This window comes from Strix aluco, chromosome 2, assembly GCF_031877795.1.
Source record: "Strix aluco isolate bStrAlu1 chromosome 2, bStrAlu1.hap1, whole genome shotgun sequence".
NCBI classification, from domain to species: domain Eukaryota; kingdom Metazoa; phylum Chordata; class Aves; order Strigiformes; family Strigidae; genus Strix; species Strix aluco.
Window position 1 is genome coordinate 108,657,043 of NC_133932.1, and position 22,066 is coordinate 108,679,108.

Genomic DNA, 22,066 nt, shown 5'->3' on the forward strand with positions numbered 1-22,066 from the left:
CCAACAGATAGGTGAAGACAAGCACATTAGTCACCCATGGGGTCACTGAATTTCTTCCCAGAGAAATCCAGAGAATTGAGAGAAGAGAGAGAATCTGTTTAAAAGAGCTCAAGTGACTCCAGGGTGGTCCCCGTCCTTCTGTCTTGATTACAAACCTGGAGTTTAAAAGTATGTGGAAATGAGAGCCAAAATCTGAGCTCTTCTATGGACAAGGGTGAAAGCATCTGGGCACAGTTCATGTCTGACACTGTAAACAGGTCTAGCTGCCAGTCACACTTACGGCAACTTGTGTCAATGCATCTATTGACTTTTCTCCTCAGGGAATCTGGGTCTAAAAAGCATTGTGAATGAGGGGCTGATGTTGGCTTGTGCAAGCCTCCTATTCTTTGCTACAACTAGTTCCTTCTCATAGGGTTTGAACACAGCTCTCATCTGTGCTGTATATTTGTATCGGTCAGGCAGCAATCTTCCCATACTGTTCTGAGGAATTTCTCTGCATTTCAAATGGAGGTTTCAGGCTGGTTTTTAAGCTTCCAAGGATATTTAATCTTTCCAGTGTGTCATACAAACAAATACAAGCAGCCTGCTTTGTGTGACACATGTTGCCTGGTCTCAGAACAGTAACAAACCAGTAGGGCTGTGGATTGAGGAGTATGGCATTTGCTGGTAAATTACAGCTGGGAATAATTTTGCATGTCTTTCCAGCCACTTGTTTTATTAAAAAGTTGGCTCAATCAGCACTTCACGACCAAGCCGACTGGTCATTCATACAAAAACCCGTCTGTACAAGCCTGGGTTCCCTTGTTTTAATGAAAAGCTTTTGATGGCTTTATTTAGGTAGCAGTAGAAATTTATTCCTTCAGCTGTTTTATTCATCTTGCCCAGCTGTGATATTTTTCTTTTTATTTTTTTAATTTTATTTTATTCCAATTTCCTTTTTAGCTGATTTACATGCAAAGCTAAAACTTCCCTTTGGTGCAGTGTTGTGCCTGTGCTGTAACTCATCGTTCTGCTGAGGTACCACAATCTGCAGCCCAGATTCACCAGACCTCACAGCGGGAGGAGCAGCAGCGTAGGCATCTGCACTGCTGTCATAAAACTAGCTCAAAAGAGGTTTAAGTAGAGCCCAGAGTCCTTTCCACAATGGCAGCTTTGTTGGTGACAATACAATGATGGAAGGAAGACTTGTGCTACTGTAGAAGATAAATGGCTGCAATAGGCATGGAAGGAATTAAGTCTTGCTTCTGCTCTTTCTCATGCAAACGCTGAACATGCAGAGCAGGGACCTTACAAGCTTGCATGGTAGCTCGAGTCAACGGGGTTATTAAACACCAGCTGCTTCTGTAGGGAAGGGTGAGTGGGTAAGTAGGGAGTGGAGGAGTTGGGTGCAATTGGTATTTGCAGTGGTCTTCTTGCCCCAGTGTTCTCCTCCACAATGTGATTATATGTCTGTCTGCTTAATTTTCAGCTCATCAAAGCAGGGTCATAATGATTCTGTTTGTCCTGGAGATGGAGTGGGTGTTGAGCACCGGACAAGACAAACACTTCACGTGGCACTGTTCGGAGAGCGGGCAGCGGCTGGGAGGGTACCGCACCAGCGCAGGCGCCTGTGGCCTGCAGTATCCTTTGCTGAGCTCTCAGTTTTATTTCTGCTCTTTGGCACTCAAACAGCCCTTTTAGTTTATTTTTCTAGTTGTCCTCCAGATTTTGTGCCCTATGTAGGTTCAGTGCTTTGTGAAACTGTTATTTAAAGCCAATTTAAAAAACTGTCTGTTCTCCTTGCTTTGTCTCCTTAATGCACAGTGGCATATTTAGGTCTAAGCATTTTTGAGCAAAACAATGGGTGATCTGCAACCTGTTGTGATCTGCTATTGTAATAAATATGGACAGGGCCTTCATTTAAACATGCAGCGCATGCTTTCTTCTAAGAATTAACGGTAGCAAAGTAGGTCAGTGATCAGGTCAGTAGTGTGCTTGTGTGTATGCATGGTAAAAATTAAATGGCTTTAATATAAAATAATGAATACTTGTCCTTCACTCTGGAACAGCCCACTATGTATTGGGAATTTGGGTTAACTAAAGAGTAAATGGCTCCAGAAATGGCACTCAAGTGGCTTATTCACCTACAGCTGCTCCAGCTGCCTGACAATAAAAGAAATATTAATTCAGCTTCATTGCAAATGAAAAGGGAAGTAGAAAAGTATGAGCTCTTAGGCTGAAACCAGGGGTTAGCATAAACAGACTTTTTAGTGCCCCATAGTGTACGTGGTATAGATGGTGTGTGTTTTGCTAGTTCCATGGGAGGTGAGACTGACTCAAAATTACTGTCTGAACATGGACTTGCTTTATATCATCTGGTCATTCAGCCAATCTAAATGGCATAAAAACTAAACTTAATTTTTAATTAAATGATTGATAAATACTTTTGGAAGTGTGATGCAGGAATTTGCCCTGTATTTCCTAAATCTCTCTAGAAAACAGACTGTTTTAAGTGATTCAAAATTTGGAGGACACTTTAATTTGTGTCATCAGATCATGCTGGTAGAGGGCAGGGGAAGGGAGAATTATTCACAAATATTGCAAAAAGCTTGGCAGAACCAGGAATGTGGCTTAGGTTTTTTTTCCCCAGTGTCCTGTGTGCATAAAATCAGTGCTAAGCATTTGCTCCTTAAATATCCAATATGGACTCAATGTGGGATGAAACTGGATGAAGAGGTCAGAATCTGTCCAGTTAGGTGGTTCCAGCAGGTGGTTGAATGGGTCCAGATGTTATTCAGTTTAGAATATGATGTGTGATGCACCTGATGTAGCTGACACTTCCCCAAATATGACATAAGAAAATACCCTTTAATTGTATTTGTAAACTTAAATATAATGAAGAAGCAACGTGGTGGACTGACCCTGGCTGGATGCCAGGTGCCCACCAAGCTGCTCTATCAATCCCCCTTTTCAACTGTACAGGAGAGAGAAAATATAGCAAAAGGCTCATGGGTTGAGATAAGGACAGGGAGAGATCATTCACCAATTACTGTCAAGGGCAAAACAGACTTGACTTGGGGAAATAGTTTAATTTATTACCAATCAAATCAGAGTAGGATAATGAGAAAATAAAAACTAAATCTTAAAACACCTCCCTCCCCACCCCTCCCTTCTTCCCAGGCTTAACTTCACTCCTGATTTCTCTACCTCCTCCCCTCCAGCAGTGCAGGGTGATGGGGAATGGGGGTTGTGGTCAGTTCATCACACATTGTCTTTGCTTCTCCTTCCTCCTCAGGGGGAGACAGTCCTCCATGAACTTCTCCAACATGGGTCCCTCCCACAGGCTGCAGCTCTTCACAAACTGCTACAGCGTGGGTCCCTCCCATGGGGTTCAGTCCTTCAGGAACAGGCTCTCCAGTGTGGGTCCCCCGCAGGGTCACAAGTCCTGCCAGCAAACCTGCTCCAGTGTGGGCTCCTCTCTCCACAGGTCCACAGCTCCTGCCAGGAGCCTGCTCCAGCGTGGGCTTCCCACAGGCTCACAGCCTCCTTCGGGCATCCACCTGCTCTGGCGTGGGGTTCTCGTTAACTTCCCTGGGCTGCAGGGGCACAGCCTGCCTCACCATGGGCTGCACCACGGGCTGCAGGGGAATCTCTGCTCTGGTGCCTGGAGCACCTTCTGCCCCTCCTTCTTCACTGACCTTGGTGTCTGCAGAGTTGTTGCTCTCATATTCTCACTCCTCTCTCCAGCTGCAGTTGCTGTTGCACAGGGTATTTTTCCCCCTTCTTAAATATGTTATCCCAGAGGCACTACCACTGTCATTGATGGACTCGGCCTTGGCCAGCAGTGGGTCTGTCTTGGACCCACCTGGAGTTGGTTCTATTGGACATGGGGGAAGCTTCTCACAGAAGCCACTTCTGTAGCTCTGCTGCTACCAAAACTTCGCCACACAAACCCAATACAAGCAGAAATAGTTATTTTATACAATTTTGGGAAGAAGAGAAAAAGAAAGGAGACAGTGGACACCATCCAACTCTAGCACCAAGTTAGAGAGCCTGGGTAGATAACTCCTCTGTTCATGGTGAAGGGCTACTTCAAAGGTGTTTCATAACAAAAACACAAATTGTGTCCTCTGGATAGTCTCATTTTTTCTCACTCTAGTTTACTCAGGGAGACTGCATTATTAGTATAAACAGGTATGAGCTTGATGCCTAAAAGTATGCTCTGAATACCTCCTTGAGACTGGAGTAGTATTCACAAGGTTGCAGTATACTTATGTTAAAAGAATTAACAAGTCATGAAAGGAATGCAAAGCTTGTATAAGCAATGTATTTTCCTCAGCATTTATCCTTCAGATTCGATGTGGAAACCCGGCATGTGTTTGTGGGTGATCATTCGGGACAAGTGACCATACTCAAACTAGAGCAAGAGTCCTGCAGCCTTGTTACGACATTTAAGGGACACACAGGTAAGATCTCAGGAGGAGACACAATTTCGTTCTTCATCTGTGCTCAGTGTCATGGTGGTTTGACTCTCATGTGAAACACTAGGATGGCTTGTGTCAGTGAATAGCATGGAAAAGAGATAGACCTTAAACTGTCACTACAGCTCAGGGAAGTTTATTCTTTATTGGTAAAAATGAGTGATCAGATTTCTGCGCAAAAAATTTCTATGGCAGAAAATGCCACCATGAGTAGCTGCTAATTAAAGCAGAGTGAGATTAGAATGAGTTGTGGTAATTCTAGGGGGAAGGGATGCTTCTCAGGGAAAGACCCATATTGGCAGATACTTTTGCCCAAGTGAAATAGACACGTCTTGGAGGCACTAACTGCTTGTTTCACTGCTGGGACTTGTGCCCCACCACATTTTAAAAACAGCAACCCTGGGATGTGATCCTGCCATCTAACAGAAGAAATGGTAGTCATTCCTCAGCATTTTCTCTCCATATCCCTCCTCTGATTGAACACTAATAGCTCAGTCACCAGGTAGCATGAGGTAGCACCAAGGCAGTTCAGTCCTCATGCTAGGATACTGTGAAGATGCCCATAATATTCCACACTTGCTTCTCTTTTGTAATCTTCTGGGAATGATGGAGATGAAAAGCTGTGTAGTCACACCATGACCATCCTTCTACCAGGCTATGCTGCTCAGTGGGTTCATCTGTGTGAGTGGTGGCAGAGACCTCTGCCCGCAGAAGGGCAGGGTGGAACTTCAGTAGGTTTTCTAGACTGTTTTCAACTGGCAGGCGGTCATGACCTTTGCTAGGGAAACCTGCATTTTAATCACCCTCTCTCCGTATTTTTGGGTCTATCTTTATATATATATATATATATATATATATTTATCTACATTCCTGTCTTCCACTTTCTGTAACGAAATGACTGTTGTATGCATCTCTTATTTCAGGTGGTGTCACTGCTCTCTGTTGGGACCCAATACAGCGAGTTTTATTTTCGGGGAGTTCTGATCATTCCATTATAATGTGGGATATTGGAGGAAGAAAAGGAACAGCCATTGAACTGCAAGGACATAAGTACGTTCAAAGCCCTTCCTCCTGCTTTTACGGGAGAAAAGCTAGAGGCAGAAGCCACATCTGGAAACAAACAACCCAAAAGTTACAGTCTTCAAATGCTTCAAGCTTGTATGTGTGACTCCGTGGTCCATATACAACTAGAATAAGTTGCTTATAGTAAGTTTTTCAACGTTGGACCCGCAGGCTGGTTGGAGAGTCTGCAGGGGTGGTGAAGGAAAACACAGTATCTATAGTCCTAAATGTGTTATGCCAGAGCTCGCACCTTTGTTGGAAAGAGGGGGTCCTCAAATGAGAACAACTGCAAGGAAATTCTTGCTTTTTAGGTGTCAAGGTCTTTCCTTCCCCTAGAGGGAGCATGAGGCTTGGACAATTAGTCCCTTTTTCCTTCACTCTTAACTTTCCATACCCCTTTACCTACCACCTAAATTCTAAGTAATGTGCTTTACCCGTAGGGGCCTTCACCATCTCCTCAATGCAAAGAGGCTTCATATTTGCAAGGCATAGTAGATGCCTTTGAAGAAGAATAAACCTGTGCTGGGTGTTGAGTAGAGATCAGATGGCTCTAGTTGCACTGTCCTCCTAGCCTTTTAACACTGGCAATGCAACAAGTTTGTTTCAGTGTATCGGGAGTGCATATATGCGGGACTTGCGTGCCAGGCTCAGGTCTGGAGAGGCAAAATCCCATGGTGGTTTTGGTCTAACAGTTTCTTACATATTCATACATTTTTTTTGAGTGATGCTGCACTCTGCTGAGCGATTTGGATGCCGCTGGGATTTCAGAGCACTGCAGAGCTCTTGCTGAAATTCCCAGGTGACCCGTGTACCCTACCAGTAGTGCTTGCTAATGCTAGATTTATTGCTCAGGAAATCAGGTCTCCTAATACAAAGTTAGCCTCTGGATCTTAATCTGTGGCATGGCTGTTGGCTGGCACTGTACAGCACAGAGATCTGGTCCTAAGAGACTTAAGAAACATTTTAACTGATGGTGCCACCAGTGTTGGCAGGCGGGTGCTGTGAAGGCAGCGTGTGTTCTACCAAACTGTCCCGTAAACACGTTTGCCTCTGGAGGAGCAGCCATATGCACAAGCATATGCATTAGCATGAAAGTCCTTTGGATAGACCAGATCAGTGGTAGTAGCAAAGTAAATAAAATTTTGTGGATTATTTCCAGTCATATGCTCTGTTACTGTCTCTTCATAATTTTGTTTTTTCCATAACAGTGTTGTATGGTATTTGTTTCCAGGGTTGTAAATAGCTTGAAATGAGGCCTGGTTTTCTTTTTTTTATGAAGGAATGAGCACAGCTTTGGGGGTTTAAACTGAATTATTTCTCCCATGTTGCTTTTTCCTTAGAAGAAGAAGCAAAAGCTCCTAAATCTTCCACCTCTACCTTGGGAAGGCTTAGGAACAATTTAATGCTTCCTATATTATTATTGAAACTCTCTATCCTTGTTAGTGCTAAAATAAAATCTTCAGTAGTTCCTCAGTGCTTTGTTCCTAGATGTTGCAGAGATTTATGAAAACAAAGTTGTTACTGACTTTGACAGAAAGGTACCTTACCAGGGCTGTGTTTATTCATCCAGATGTGCCTTCGGAGAGGCCCAGAGCTGCAGCTCTGTTCTGGCTTCCTAGTGCAGCTGGTACTTCCCATCTCAGGATCAGCAAAGGCAGTTATCAGAACAGGTCTTTGCTTTTGTGCTTGCTGCCCGGATGAGCAACTCTCTGGTTCTGGTCCCAGCTGGGCAGTGAAGACTTGATTTGCATTCAATGGATGCCAGTGAGGGGGGAGGGAAACATATGGGCAAACAAGTGGTCTGTATTGCTTTATTGTATATTCTATGCTTACTTGTGTACTAGCCATAGATGGTTGATTAGTAACTGTCTTGTTTCTCTTTCAGTGATAAAGTTCAGTCTCTCTCCTATGCTCACCACACTCGGCAGCTCATCTCCTGTGGTGCAGATGGGGGAATCGTCGTCTGGAACATGGATGTTGAGAGGCAGGAGGTAGATACTCGGTTCTTGTCAGTTTGGTCTGAAACACTCTTGGGAAGAAGGGGCCTTTCTAAAATGTGCAACTTTCAACCTGAACAAGATCATTCCAGGCTTTAAAAATATTTTTGGACATGCTCTAGTTGTTATACAGCAATTGTGCTGTGCCTTTGATAATATGGTACAGGGGAAATTGGCTGGCAGAAAATGTGTATGAAGTTGGCTGCTAAATGGGTCTTACCCTTTACATTACTGCTCCAAAAGACGTCCTCTAAGGAGGGTATTGTGAGATGCTCTGCTTTGTTTTTCAGCACATCGTGAGAAATATTATCAGTTCAGAGGTAAATGGATGGATTGATAATTATTAGGGGGTTTTAAGAAAACAAAACAAGAAAGCTCTTTGTCATCTCTGGAAACCTACAGCCCAGGGTTTTTTTCCTGTTCTTGCTAAAAAGACATTTAACAAGGGCTTCAGTCTCACCAGCTGCTTGGTCTTGCTTCCCTCTGGTATAACCACGTAGAAGCGGGGTAAACGATGACTTTGCCAATCCAGACAGTAAGATTTCACCCACGCACTCCTAATTGCTTTTGTGCTGCATGGCCAATGAATGTAAGCGGGTGCAAAAACGCACCCCGGGTCTTTGGCGCTGTGGGAGCAGCCTCCGCTCGGCAATTTCTGAGACCTGACTCAGAGAGGGGGAGCGAGCGCTGTGCTGAGTGAGTCAGGCATCAGCCCTGCTCGGCAGTGTGGCAAATCCTGGTAACATGAGTCAGGGCAAACCTCTGCCCTGTTGCTGCAGGGTCTAGGAAGGCACACCAAGACCCTGCAGTGGGTAGGTCTGAGCAAGTCTTTTGGCAGCAATGGGCTTTCACCAGCTTTGCTGGTTCTCAAGGGTTTTGGCCTCCCCGGGTTGTGTGTGTCTCCCTTGAGCAAGAAGGAAAGCTAAGTGGAAAACTGGATTTAAAAAAACTACTGAAATAGGCACAGGCAGGAACTGAGCTCCCTTTTTTATGTGAATTAGCATTCCAGTTGGCTCTCTTTAATTGCTAATCTAATGGCCAATTATGTCATCAGCTCCAAAAGCGAAACGAAAGCAGAGCGGCTTCCTCCTTCCCAACAGATGTTTCCTTTTTGCTGCAACTTGAACATCCAGAAATGAAAACCTTTATTTATTTGCTGCCTTCAATAAGCTACAGTAAGGGTTAAGGCTGGCTTGTCTCAAAACAGGCAGCAATGCTGTGAGAAGGCTGGTTTAAAAAGTGGAAGAGAAAGATAATTAGCTAAATGAGGGCTTAGCAGCAGGTGCTAATGGGTGCACTGCTTTCTCTGACTATGGCTATGTGGGCTTCTTCATGTTATCAGTAACGCAATAGGATATTCACGGTGCTAAACCACCCCCAAAACATGAACCTTTGAGATTTTAATATCAAAACTTGGTTTGGGGTCCTAGAGCATTTTCTTTTGGATTTTGGCTTTGGTATTTTTGCCCTTTTTTAAGGTTTAGTCCATGTGATGTGTGTTCAGTACGCACTTTGATGCTATCAGATTTTCCCACATCTCTGAGATTGCATTACAGTGAATTAAGCCATTTTAGCCCTTGATTCTTTATTTTAATCTCTTTTTTAAAAAAGCTGTAAGAAGACTATCTGAAAGATGCTAGAAGCTGTGTTTCTATTTGACTACAAAGTGGTTACTTGTCACAAGCAAAATGTCTTCTTCATCTATAATGTTCAGATGCTTAAGAGATGAAAACTTATACAAGCAGATGTAAATCTGTAGACATTAAACAGAAAGACTGTTGTGGGTAGAAGAGACAAGGATTTGCCCAAGCAGAATGAACTGCCTTCAGAGTAACTGGCAGAAGGAGCTGAACCAGGTGGTTGCTTTATTGCTGGGGATCAAAGCTATCCTGGGAGCTGAGAGTTTCCATCAGTCTTACTTTATCTTTGCCTGGCTTTTGTATTATTTTTAATTCTTACTCTCAGCTGTGTTTCTTGCCATTTTAAATTGCAGCATGTGAGAAGCCAGTGGCTCTGATAAGACAACTGCAGTTTGCTAATATCACTTCCTCACAAAGTATTAAACATTATTTAGTGTTTATCTCATGGGATTGGTGGGGCTGGTGGGAGTGTATTGCAGTGGTGCCAAGGCAGTGCTGGCAGGGCTGTCCTGGTCTGGCTGGGGCTGCCTCTCTGGTGAGACAAGATGGACCTGCTTGCCAGCACCAGCTTTGGGATGAGTTCTTGTCCTGATGGGGTGGAGAAAGGAGCAGGTCATTTGCTCGGAAGGAGTGTCGCTCTTGCTAGGCCAGATTAGGACAGACAGACTGACAGCCAGCTGGAAAGGTGTCAAGAATCAAGACTCTTCCCAAGTCTCACGTCCCCTAGAGGGTTTCCTAAACACTGTGGGGAGATGCACTGCGTGTCCCCCAGCAGCTCAGTGCAAGACAAGTGTTGGGGGACCCAGATGTAGGGGAGGAGGTTGACTACCCCCTCCATGTGCTCTTCTGTCACTTCAGGCATTTTCTGAGCTCTTTCAGGGTCTGGCAAGACTTGCTCTTCCCTACAGGGCATCTGGTCCATGCTTCTCTGCACCGCAAAACCTGGCTGCAGGAAATGCCTTTAATATTTTGTTTCTTTTCTTTAAATCTTCTTACCCGCTTCATCCACAGCGTGAGGGCAAAGCTACACACCATGTTAGGAAATAGAAGACCTTCCTTCCATCATCTTTGTGTAAAAGCAGGGAAAAGAGCTGGTTCGGGTTTTAGGCTTGTTTGGATGAATTTCATCTTTCTCACCTCTATGTCTGATTTGTAGCACAGATAGCTCTGACAGTGGGAATGCTTCTTACAGTATTAAATAAAAAATAAAAAAATAAAATAAAATAAAAAAACCCAAAACACATCAGCATTTCAGATACCTTCCCCTTCCCTCTAGATGAGTGGCTTGGCTATTGGAAATACTAATCGTCCCTGGTTCCCACCAGAGGCAATAGCAGATAGTAAATGCCATCCACGCAGGGCAGGACAGAATATGCTTAATTCAAGATTTGGAGAGGTGGGGGAGGCTTGTTTGTTCCTGGGTAATTTTTATGGTCTTATAATCATACTCTGCTTCATGGTTTGGCTGAGAAGTGTTCCTCCTGTGTCCTTTGAGGCTCAGAGCTGTTCCCAGGGAACAAAATGGCATCTTATGAAAATGGGGATTTTCAACTAAGTTTAGTTGGCCACATTACTGCACCCCAATACATCTTTCTTGTCCTGTCTCTAGGCTCCACTGGAGGCTTTTCTGTTTGGTGCTCACTCTCACTTTGCATTTATGTGTGTGTGTGTGTTGCAGACTCCAGAGTGGCTGGATAGTGACTCCTGTCAGAAATGTGACCAGCCTTTCTTCTGGAACTTCAAGCAAATGTGGGACAGTAAGAAAATAGGCCTCAGGCAGGTTTGTATGTGTCCTTTGGTGTGTTAACGTGGTGCAATTAGGCTTTTCTCTCAATAGATCATGGTAACTTTTTTCCCCTAAAGCTTTGAGAACTTGCACTTTGTTTTTCCACTGAGTGCTTGATAGTACGACAATGGGCTCCCCTCTGAGGCTTGATTTTGTCATCAGGAGGTACACTCTTCTTTTTCCTCTATTCTACCTTCTCTCTTTTTTTCTTTTTTTTTCCCTTTTTTTTCTTTTTTTTTCTTTTTTTTTTCTTTTTTCTTTCTTTTTTCTTTTTTTTTCTTTTTTTTTTTCCTTTTTTTTTTCCCCAGCTAGTCCCAACAACAAATGCACGTAATAGGCCTTGGGCTGAGTAAATTGGTTTTGGGCCTTCTATGGCTTTAGCCATGTGGGATTTTGCTTATTGTTAGTTGAATGTGTTGTAGAAAGAAAGTTGCAGCTGATTTTTGGAGATTATGCTGGAACCAAAGCTGTTTTCAATGAGGTTGGGTAAACATCTGTAACTGCTCAGGCTGTGTTGGAAAAGGCTTATTTGCTTGGAACATGCTGCTGCGTTTTTCCTGCCCAGCAGGAGAGGGCTGCAGATCACAGACTTTTGGGGGAGGGGCGTAAAAATGTTGAAAGGGATGTTTTCATGGAGCTTGGAGAAATCAGGTGTCTGGGACAGAGCTGAGCTGCATCTCCTCTTTAGGTAATGCTCATCACCACAGAGCCTGGCCGTCCTGTGGCCAGCAAGGCAGCCTTGCAGTCCTACACAGACAGTGCCTGAGAAAACGCGAGGCGGGTAGCATCAAAATGCAGAAACACTAGTGCTTCTGGGGCTGAAAATGGCCAAAGGAGTGGACCAAGATTATTAGGTGTTAGATGTTTATACTTAGAGGCTGGGATGGGACTCCAGAATGACACTGTGCTAGTGTAGCCCTATCCTGCCTTGACCTGGAGATGTCTTAATGTGTCACATGCTGCTGAGTGATGATGTCATTCATCCCCTACACCCCCAAAGTGAGACTCCCAGGGACAGGGGTAATTGTAGCTCCCAGCCCTGCAGCAGATGCCTGCCTGGCTGGGACACATCTCCTGGGTGTGTAGCGAGGCTCTTTGTCCTGTCCCATCCTGTTTGCCATGCTAACAAAAAGAGGACAGCTTGGAACTTCCTTCTTCTGCCTTCTACCCTGTTGAAAACTCCCCGTTACACTGCTCACACTCAGTGTAGAAGCCCTGACCCACAGCTACATCCACAGATGCCAAGTGGGGGAGGTGGAGATGATTTACTGGGTGGTCTATGGTGTCACTCTGGAGCATGGAAGAGAAGTAGAGTCCATTTAGCCTGGGTGGTGCTTTATCTGCCACTTCCCAGTGTCCATGCTAGTGATCAGCTGCTGCTTGCCCCAGGTAGTGGAGGAGGAGAAAAAAAGAAGTAAGATCCCACCCTTGCCATTGATTCTGAAGTCCTTGCCTGTTTTCCTTCATCTTTCCTGGAAGAGACACCTTCCTGTTTGCTGCAGCATCAGCTGTGTCTTGCTGGAGTGAGATGGTAGAGCCAGTGAGTGACCTGAGCAGTGATTGGGGTTTGTGGCTGAAGATGTCTTTCCGTGTGTTGTCTCCTACAGCATCACTGCCGGAAGTGTGGGAAAGCCGTGTGCGGCAAATGCAGCTCCAAGCGCTCCTCCATCCCGCTGATGGGGTTCGAGTTTGAAGTGAGAGTCTGCGATAGCTGTCATGAATCCATAACGGATGAGGAGTAAGTGTGGATGCTGAGCCAACTTCCACTGGAGTGGGTCAAAACTCCTGCATCTGGGAGGTCCGGGGGGGATGCAAAGCTCTGGGAGCAGGTAGCCCGGCGGTGTGGTCCTTGGGCTCTTTCAGCAAGATAAGCCTCTGTGGTGCCTGCCAAACTGGGAGGGATAGAGCCTTCCACCCCTGCTCCTCTCATGCTGGAAAGGTCTTAAAGTGGAGTTTACAGAGAGGCTGCTGAATTAATGACTTACAGCAGCATTCAAATACTTATTTCTTCAATAGAGAACATTTTTGGGGAAAATCCTGCAGTCACAGACCTTGCTGATTGTTGGATTTCTTTCTTCAGACGGGCGCCCACAGCTACTTTCCACGACAGTAAGCACAACATTGTTCACGTACACTTTGATGCCACCAGGGGATGGCTGTTGACCTCAGGGACAGACAAGGTTATTAAGGTAGGAGCGAGGAGGTTGCTCTAGCTTCTGTATTTCATTTCCCCTTCCTCTTCCACATGGTTGCAGGTATGTCCTACCTGCTTTCTTCTACCCAGAGACCTCCCACTAAAAACCAAACACCTCACAATGTGTTATGACTATGCTAATCATTCAAGTTAGCAATAAAATGTGGGGTTTTTTTGGTTTCTCTTAAGGCCAGCTATGAACACGGTTCATAAGGGTAAAGTGTAGTGACATACAGAATGTCATTTGATCAGCCTTCACCAGTCTGACATGAGTGCTGGAAAATGAAATCAAACTTCTTCAGACTTGCTGCATCTACCTCTAACTATGTAGCCTCTCTTAAGCAAAAAAACCAAAGTGCAAATTATTTAGAGATGACATTATATATTATTTTATATTTTACCATTATTCACTATGTTGTTATATTTTATTATTAACAGTTGTGGGATATGACACCAGTAGTGTCTTGATGGTACATCAGTGGAACTTGAAAAGGTGATATTTATGGAAGAAACAGATATCCTAACGTTAATCATACTGCAGAAGATAGACAACGTGGGGCGCATACAGCAGATGAGAAAGGAACTAATGTGTTTACAACGATCTTACGTCCTCTGCTTGATCAAGGCTGAACATTTGCACGAAGACTCTTTCCACTTATTCTCAAAATATACAAGAAGGTATTTTTTTAACTAATGGTTTGTACAATCTGACTTCGGTTGTCTTGAGTTTGTTTGGAAAATCTGTGTGTGGTGCAATTTTCAGTTCTATTTCACTATGTCAAGATACTTGCTGCTTTGTACAGAGGGTTCTTGGGTTGTGTTTTACCATGTGAGTTTTCAGTATCAACATACCGTATAAGGCAATCGGCTCTCCCTGCAGCGAGTACCTATTGATTTGGGATGTTTCTGCTGACCATGTTCTCTTCAGTGAAGGAACTCCAGGACAGCGCTGCATGTTCTCTGGGTGCATCACCGAGCAGCTGATGGACTATTGCAATTCCTAAAAGGGCTCTAACATCTACTTGTCCTAGCGGACATCATCTGGAGAGCATTTTATTGGTTTGTAGTAGCAAAAATCCAGCTTCCTGCCTCTTTCCTTGCTGCACAAGTTGCAAAACCAGGGGGCCAGGTTGCTTAGCAACTCATTTCTGCAAAAGCTGGAAGAGTTTTCCAGCTCAGAGCATTACAAGGAGCACACAGACCTGTTTGAGTTTGATGAGGCTGACAGGCTGATTCAAATTAAATTATTGGCAAGAGGAACTTTTGGGAGTGTGTGCATGGCGGGGGGCGGGGGGCAGATCTAAAACTGGTCTAGGTCTGAAAAGTCTGGTTTACCTCTACCTCTACCTTGTGCAGCAACATTTCAGCATTTATACCTGTCTGTGTTGTTGAAGATGAATTTGATTCGTTTTCCATATGGTTAGTCATATTTATTTTTTAAAATGCTGATGTTTTTTATTCATTTCCTTTATAGACCAGAAACTGATATTGCTGAACGATGCCCATTTTCCTGTTGTCATATTTTACAGTTTCTTTTAAAAATAAAAAGTATTTAAAAACCTGGATTGACCCAAATTACCTTTTTAGAAGGACGTTGTCAAGATGAATGAATTAAAAAAGCCCTTTTTTCCAAAGGGATCTTCTCTGAAGAGTCAACTCTCTCTTCCTTTAATCCATTTCACTTTTTAGCAGGCTATTGCTCATGTGCTTCAAAGAAACTGGTGTAGAGAATAGAACCAAAGACCAGACCTAGGGCTTTCCTGTATCTTCTATTTAAGCAGACCTTGTGGTCTGTAGCTGCTGTGACAGCAAGTCAGTGGTGCTCGGTCTTGACCCATTTTGGACTTTACTTTTCCACTCTAAAGTGGGGAGGCCACAATGTTTACCACTACAGAGCACATTACTACCTAGAGAAGCCTTATGTTTTGCTTGAGTGATAATGCCAAAAGCAAATGAAGCTTCTCCTTTGTTTGCACAGCAGTAATTCACTTTTGAGGAAACAAAAATGTTACGCAGTCCATGGCATTAATTCTAGACTGCTGAGCTGCCACAGTAAAGGGTGAGTGGACTTCTGTGTGCATGTTGCAGGACTGCTACATATTTTCAGGGAAAATTCTCATTTCAAACATCCTATAAGCTGTGCTTAAGCATTTTGCAGTCTTTTTCTCTGAAATGATGTCACGTTGACTTTCCTGGTCATACAGCCTGTAGTTGGTTTCCCTCTAGGCAGCATATTTCAAAGCATATTTTCAAACATAATTCACACAGCACTAAAAAGATTCTCTTTCCAACTTGAATGTTAATTGTTTTCTAAGTTTTCCCACTTTCTCTCCTGGAAGCTAGGTGCTTGTTTCCTCTTGGAAGGCTTTTCATTACACCTGTGCATGTTTTCTGATGACTGAAGTGTACTTGGCTGACGAAGCTATGCAAGATGAGCAAGTTGCCTGCCAATATTTCATTTCAGCTGAAGAAGATGTATGAAACTTTGCTGGACTATGGTGTGCCACGTTACCTTGAGCTCAGGGGCTTTTGGCCAAAGACCTGACTTGCTTTGCTGTGCAGAGAGTATCTCTTACAGTGGCAGAAACATGGGAGCACCAGAGTGAACTTAAATCACTGTTGCAACAAGCCTGGAACTCCAGCATGAATTGATGGAACAGTGGAGTCAGCAAGCTGAGGATCTGCCCCTGGGTCAAGACCTAGTCCTTTTGAACATATAACGATCAAACGAAGGTGAGGAACTGGCTCCAAAGGAGACTAAATTTGGGAGCAAGGTGCATTTGGACTGCTCTGCAGTAAACTTTTGGCCACCCTCCCTTCTCTTCCAAGGAGTTGTGATTTCAGTGTTGCTTCTGAGTGGATGTTAGGTATACAAATACATTTTGCAAAATTTCCCTTGCTGTTCTTTCTGACTAAACTACCTGCAGGGTTTTCTGAATTTAAGCTGAACATCCCCTTATTTTGCAGTCTCAGGACAAACTGGTCTTGGTTTAGAAAATTATGTAAGCTGAAAGTGAAGCTGAGGGGGAAAGGGAAGTTTGTCCCTTTGTTATGACCTTAAGAGCCATAATGCAGAGATATAAAGGGAAAATAGGTGTGTCTGATTCAAACAATAATTCCTTTACCTCCCAGATGAAACAAGAAGGATTTGATGTTGAGAGAGTTAAAACACCTGCCTTCCTGTTCTGCCTTGTTAAGGTAACAATCTCAGTTTCTTCTGTCTTCTAGACCTGCACAAAAAGGGATTCCTGTTGCCTGCTCCTTTTCTTTCCATTTTAGTTGCTGAATAACAAATCTGAGCTATTTTTATAAATTGCATTATTTGGGGGGTGGGGTATATCTTTTGGTACAGATGTAAACTATGCAGCACCCCCACACACACCCCCCCACACACTCAAGTGGAGCAAAGTCCCTTTTTCCCCCGGGCTGCTTAAGTGCAGCAGCAGGCTTTTAGTGATATCTCCTGCTGTGCCAAGGGGCATACAAACAATGTTGGCCTTTCTCTGCTTTTCACTTCAGAAAAATTGATTTTCATTTCTCTCTTAGCTGGTGTTTCCTTGGGGGAGGAAGCAATGTTCTTCAGAGCATCTATCTGCCATTCTTGGCTTTAAAATGAACAGTATCTGTAGCACTTAGGCAGGTGATGGGGCAGGCACTGGTCACATACGCAGTGCCTGAGCAGCTGACTTGAGCCACTTGTGTTCCAGGTGGCTGAAGGAGGATCAACCTGAGCCCCAAACTTCAGTATTTTTAAGCTGAAAATACTTAAGTAAAAGGAAAAGTGTGTGGGCAACTGCTTGCAACGATAGCACTGATGGTCCTTCCGTCTGCAGGAGACTAGCACCATGGTTAGAGATGGTTGAAACAGGGTAGTGCATAGGGCTAAAAGTCAGCCAGTGTGACGGAGCATAGTTCCAAATGGTGACATTAGAGTGCTCGGCTGTCAGCTGTAGACAAGAGTGCTACTCTTCACAGTGAAGCCCAGGTGACCGCCCCACCTTGTCCTCTTGAACTTGAGGCCATCACCTGAATGTCAGCACATTGACTCTTAGCACGTCAAAAGCGATAGCTGCGCTTTGCCTGAGAGGGTGGCACAAGTGTCTCCAGTACTGGGAAAAGGAGGGATGCGTTCCCTCTGCGTGGGGTTGGTTGCTGATAAGAAGGTGAATGGCTGGATGCACAAAAAGGATTGTGCGCGATCCAAAAAAGATGTAAGGGGAAAAAAAGTTTGCTTTATGCCTGCTGAGGAAATCACTGTTGGAGAGGACTGTGCAACCTTTTTTTCCCAACTGTGTCTGGTGCTGGGGTCCCCAGTACAAGAGAGAGATGAACCTACTGGATAAAATCCAACAAAGGGCCACAAAGATGGTGAAGGGACTGGAGCATCTCCTCTGAGGAAAGGCTGAGAGAACTGGGAGTGTTCAGCCTGGAAAACAGAAGGCTCAGGGAGGATCTCATCAATGTATATAAATACCTGAGGGAAGAATGCAAAGAGAATGGAGTCAGGTTCTTTCCAGTGGTGCCCAGCATCAGGACCAGAGGCAATGAGCACAAAACTGAAACATAGGAGGTTCCCTCTGAACATCAGGAAACACTTTTCCACTGTGGGGGTGACCGAGCACTGGAACAGGTTGTCCAGGGACGTTGTGGAGTCTCCATCCTTGAAGGTCTTCAAAAGCTGACTGGCCATGGTCCTGGGCAACTGGCTGTAGGTGTCCCTGCTTGAGCATGAGAGGTTGGACCAGATGGCCTCCAGAGGTCCCTGCCAACCTCAACCATTCTGTAATTCAAAGTCCACTTAATGTCTGTGTCTACTGCATGGGTTAGTAAATTTAAAAAAAAAAAAAAAAAAACTTAAAAAAGCAAAATATCTCTTTCTTTAAATCTAAAGTACTAGGGATACTAACAAATTAGCAAGTGCTACATATATCTGTCGTTGTTGTTCCCAGTAGGATTTGGGTAAGAACAACTGAAATTCTGTTTCGTAGCACACAGGAAGTAGATCTACAATGTGTGGTTTTACAGGGCCATGTCCTTTCCAGGAGACCACATTGAGCACATGGCATGTTTTCAATTAGGCTTTAGGAGACTTATTTCTATATGTGACAACAGCATGCAGCAGTAACAACAAACTTGATCCTTTTTTCAGGCTGGATTAATGTGCTAAATCCCTTCAGCATTGACCTCGTGTAATACTGAGGAAGAAACAGATTTTTCTCTTCAAAATTGCATGTGAAATTTGGCAGGAAATCTTTGCTCCTCAGAAAAAAGTGGTCCCTAGTTTGACAATAACCTGAAGTTCTGGAATTTTAAGTTTGAGATTAACTCTGTGTGGTCACATGTGACTTTTCATTGCATTTTCCCAGTTTGGGGGATTTTCCCTTGTGACCTGTCTTTGGCCATCTCTGAAATTTTGTGTGCTGCAGAACAGCATTGTGCTGCTAAGAACAGAAAGAGGTTGAGTTCAAAGGCCTTGAAATTGGTACCATGTGGGGACATTGAACTCAAACCAAACAAAATGAGAGAGAACAGTTTACTGGCAAAGTCTTTGCGATAAGGGATGCCAAGAGAGAATGTTATCAGCATACAAAAAGAGCCAGTAGTGTAGAAATGAATATTCATCAGAACTGTACAAAGCTGAGCCATCCCCTGTCCCAGCACTGTAAGCTGACCAGCAGCCCTGGTGAGGATCCAGAAGCCATGAGAAGATAGAGTTGTTCTAGTGATGGGATAGTAGATTGAGTCTATGAAGATCTGACTTCAATTTCTTGTTCTTTGGTTTAATTGCCCAATAGTATTTATCTACCTTAAGTAGTGTGGTGAGAAATGCATTAAATGTGTAAGCACTTCAACATTAAAATGATGGGGAAGAGTCACATCACTATTGATACGGTGCAGAAGAGGTGTCAGGCCTTACGAAGATAGTTTTTTGCCTCTCTCCAGATACTTGTTCCCTATACATTAAATAATCTGAATTTATGAAAAGTTTTATCACCTTCGTACTTTCCAGGCTTCTTTGCACAATTTGTTCATCCCAGTTCACTGAATTCAGCACCTTTGCAGATACTAACAAAATACAAGCATTTCCTAACAGGTCAGGGCTTCCCTCAGATGTGAAAGACCCATCATTAACACCTCTACTTTGTCCTCTTCTAAGGAAATTCGGTGGGGTTGCCACCACCAAGTAATCAAGAAAGTTTCAGAAAGAAATGAGTTACACAAACTTGATTCATCTTTGTTGTTACCACTAGTTTCAAGTATGGTTTAGTCTTCCAAAGGCTGAGCATTGCTTCTGACTCACTAATTGGTAAGTTAACTTCACCATATTGACCAGCATCTTGTGGACTTTGTTGTCTTTTGGCATAAGGCTTTTTTAACGTAAAATCCTTCTACTGGCTTTTGTTCGGGTCAGTGTTTTCTAGGAATACTGCTCAGCAGTTTGACCATCTTTTCTGCTAATTATAATATAACACTCTCTAGTTCTGTTCCACTATGTAAAGAAGTTATCTCCAACATAACTGAATAAATTGTGCTAGCTGAACACCACTAAATTAATTTCTATCAGTTTCTGGCTATTACTTTTCCTTCTCTCTGTGTATGTTGATCTGTAATGAGGAATTTGGGTTACTGAGTTCTGACTGGACCATTCTTCTACCTGCTCTGTAAGTTGGCATAAACCTGACCACTATTGTATGGGCACGCAGGGTCATTCCTTTGCCATGACAAATTCTCCCTCCGACCGCCCAGCAGCGGGTGAGCAGCCAAGGGAAGCAGGATGTTTGGGCAGTGAAAGAATCACACAATTTTCTGCATCACCCCAAGGCTCCCTGTGGATTGTGGATTCTCAACTGGAAAGTAAAGGGGAGATGCTCAAGAAGATGAATTTTAACTATCAAGGAAAATGCCACTTCCTGGGAGCTCCCTCCCTGAAGTTTGCACCAGTGCAGCTTTTACCCTTCTTCCTCTCTTCTGACAATGTTTTTATCTGTGAGATACCCCTGTCACTGCTGGCACAGCAAAGGTTTGAGGTGTTTCTCACAATGGCAGGCTGAAAACCTGGCCTGATGCAGACCTTTGGCCAGGCTGACACCATGTCTCTTTGTAAGGCTGTGCATCAGCTTTTGTCTTGAGAGAGAACAAGTTTCCTTTACAAGAATACATCATTTTTCCTAACGTTTATCTGATGGCTCCCTCTAGAGAGGAACATAAACACTGACCTACTTCACAAACTGAAGTTCTTGGATTTGGTCACTTTTAGTCCCAGAAGTGTTTTTGTTACACTTGCTCCCCATCAGACTCCTCCCCTTTTCAATGCCTTCTTTCTCTCATTGTCTAGACCAGTGCTGTTAGGATGACTGCAGGAATAGAGAGTTTTCAAGTCGTCTTATTTGCATTTCAAAATTATCTCCTGTAATCAGTCACTGGGTCTGCCCAAACACACCCAGAACTACCTCTCCCAACAAAAGAAGGAGATGTAAGCCTGATTGATAGACAAACAGGGAAATACTCTGAGCTGAGCCAGGAGAGATCTGAAGCTTCCCGTTGCCAGTCAGAGTGGTAAAAGCTTGTTTAAAAAGACAGTGGTGGATGCTGACCAGCACTAATTTTAGGTAAGTAGGATCTGGTGTCATGAGAAGGGGTGCTTTATTTTTGCAGGGAGTGTGAGAGCACAACACACACAGGGAATAGAAGAAGGTCATGGGCAAAAGGAACTTATGGATTAAACTGATTTATAGCTGCCCTTCTCCACTGGGGTCAATGACCACCAGATTAAACACTGGTTAATGAAAACTAGCACTGCTCCTACTGCTATGGCTTTTAAAAATGCTCAGTGTTTGAATTGAAATGTCTGGCCCAGGGCTGTGTCCCACCAAATAAATTGTTTACATCGACTTTTCCAGCACTGACTTAAATCTGTCTACATTGAAGTCTACAGTAAAACTCCCCTCCTTGAGCCCAGGCAGGGCATGTTCAACTTCCCACCTGATTGGGTATTTGCAATTTACTCCAAAATAGTGAGGTATATATGGGAATGCCCTGCTATTCAAAGGCAGACACAAACAATTGTTTATACCTTTAATCAACCACAGGTTGTCTCATTTTGGTTTTTTTACAAAGAATAAACATGGCCTAGAAATAAAACTTAGGAGAAGAGGAAGTGCAGCTTACAAAATTGTCTGATATCCGTTATACTGACTGCCAAAATTTTCACCCAAGACAAAGAAATGTTCCAGGGGCCCCTCCATCACCGCAGTCAGTCCCACTGCTCTGCTGATGGGCTGTGCCTTCCCATCAGGACATGGGGAAATGACTCTACGTGTGGCGCTACATTCCTCTTTGTGCAAAATCCCCGAGAGCAAAAGCCTTCCGACTAGGTGACTTCACAAAATGAAGAAAAATTCAAAAGCCTTCAGAATGTGAATAGTTAAAACAACTGAGGTCAGAGTCATGTAAGCCTGAAAGCTGACACAAGAAGTGTTGGGCTGAGCGTGGAAAGGGAAGGGCAGTAAGAACAGCTGCTGTGCTTGTCATTTGGCTCCTATAAACCAGGTGTGTACTGAAGTCCTCAGCATGCACTGCTTAGCAAGAATTTGCACCACCTTCTATTTCTGGTAATCTGTCACTGGGTGCTGTTTTTCTCTTGTCCCTAAAATTTTATAGGTGGCACTAAATGTATTTGCTTACATGCAGGTCCAAGTCATTCTGAATTGCATTAGCACAAAGCATCTTGCTGGCTTTACAGCCACAGGCTGCACTTGCTCTTGTGGAAAAGGGCTGAAATAAAGCATCAATGGGACCATAATACCAAAGCGTGGGAGACTCTGGACTTTGTTTCTAATTGCTGTTCGGTGTTTTAATTCTTTTTAAATCACAAGTGCTCTTAAACCATACTATCTGGCTCTTTTACACTGTGACCAAACTTTGAT

The 22,066-nt window shown here is 43.8% G+C and overlaps 1 protein-coding gene across 4 annotated transcripts in view; it reads left to right on the plus strand.

Moving 5' to 3' along the window:
- The window catches only part of WDFY2 (WD repeat and FYVE domain containing 2), a 74,702-nt gene extending 55,008 nt beyond the window's left edge, over positions 1 to 19,694 (plus strand). The window contains exons 5-13 of one of the 4 annotated variants that reach the window (XR_012622079.1): positions 1,469 to 1,619; positions 4,333 to 4,445; positions 5,384 to 5,510; positions 7,408 to 7,513; positions 10,838 to 10,939; positions 12,553 to 12,683; positions 13,026 to 13,134; positions 13,578 to 13,817; positions 15,479 to 19,694. Coding sequence is in view for 2 of the 4 variants with exons in the window: in XM_074815761.1 (XP_074671862.1) it covers positions 1,469 to 1,619; positions 4,333 to 4,445; positions 5,384 to 5,510; positions 7,408 to 7,513; positions 10,838 to 10,939; positions 12,553 to 12,683; positions 13,026 to 13,134; positions 13,578 to 13,607 (869 nt within the window). In the remaining 2 variants the exon portion in view is untranslated. Of the gene's footprint in view, positions 1 to 1,468; positions 1,620 to 4,332; positions 4,446 to 5,383; positions 5,511 to 7,407; positions 7,514 to 10,837; positions 10,940 to 12,552; positions 12,684 to 13,025; positions 13,135 to 13,577; positions 14,703 to 15,478 lie in introns of those variants that run through there. The other 3 variants (XR_012622080.1, XM_074815761.1, XM_074815762.1) reach the window with 3 other exon arrangements.
- Positions 19,695 to 22,066: the final 2,372 nt, after the last annotated feature.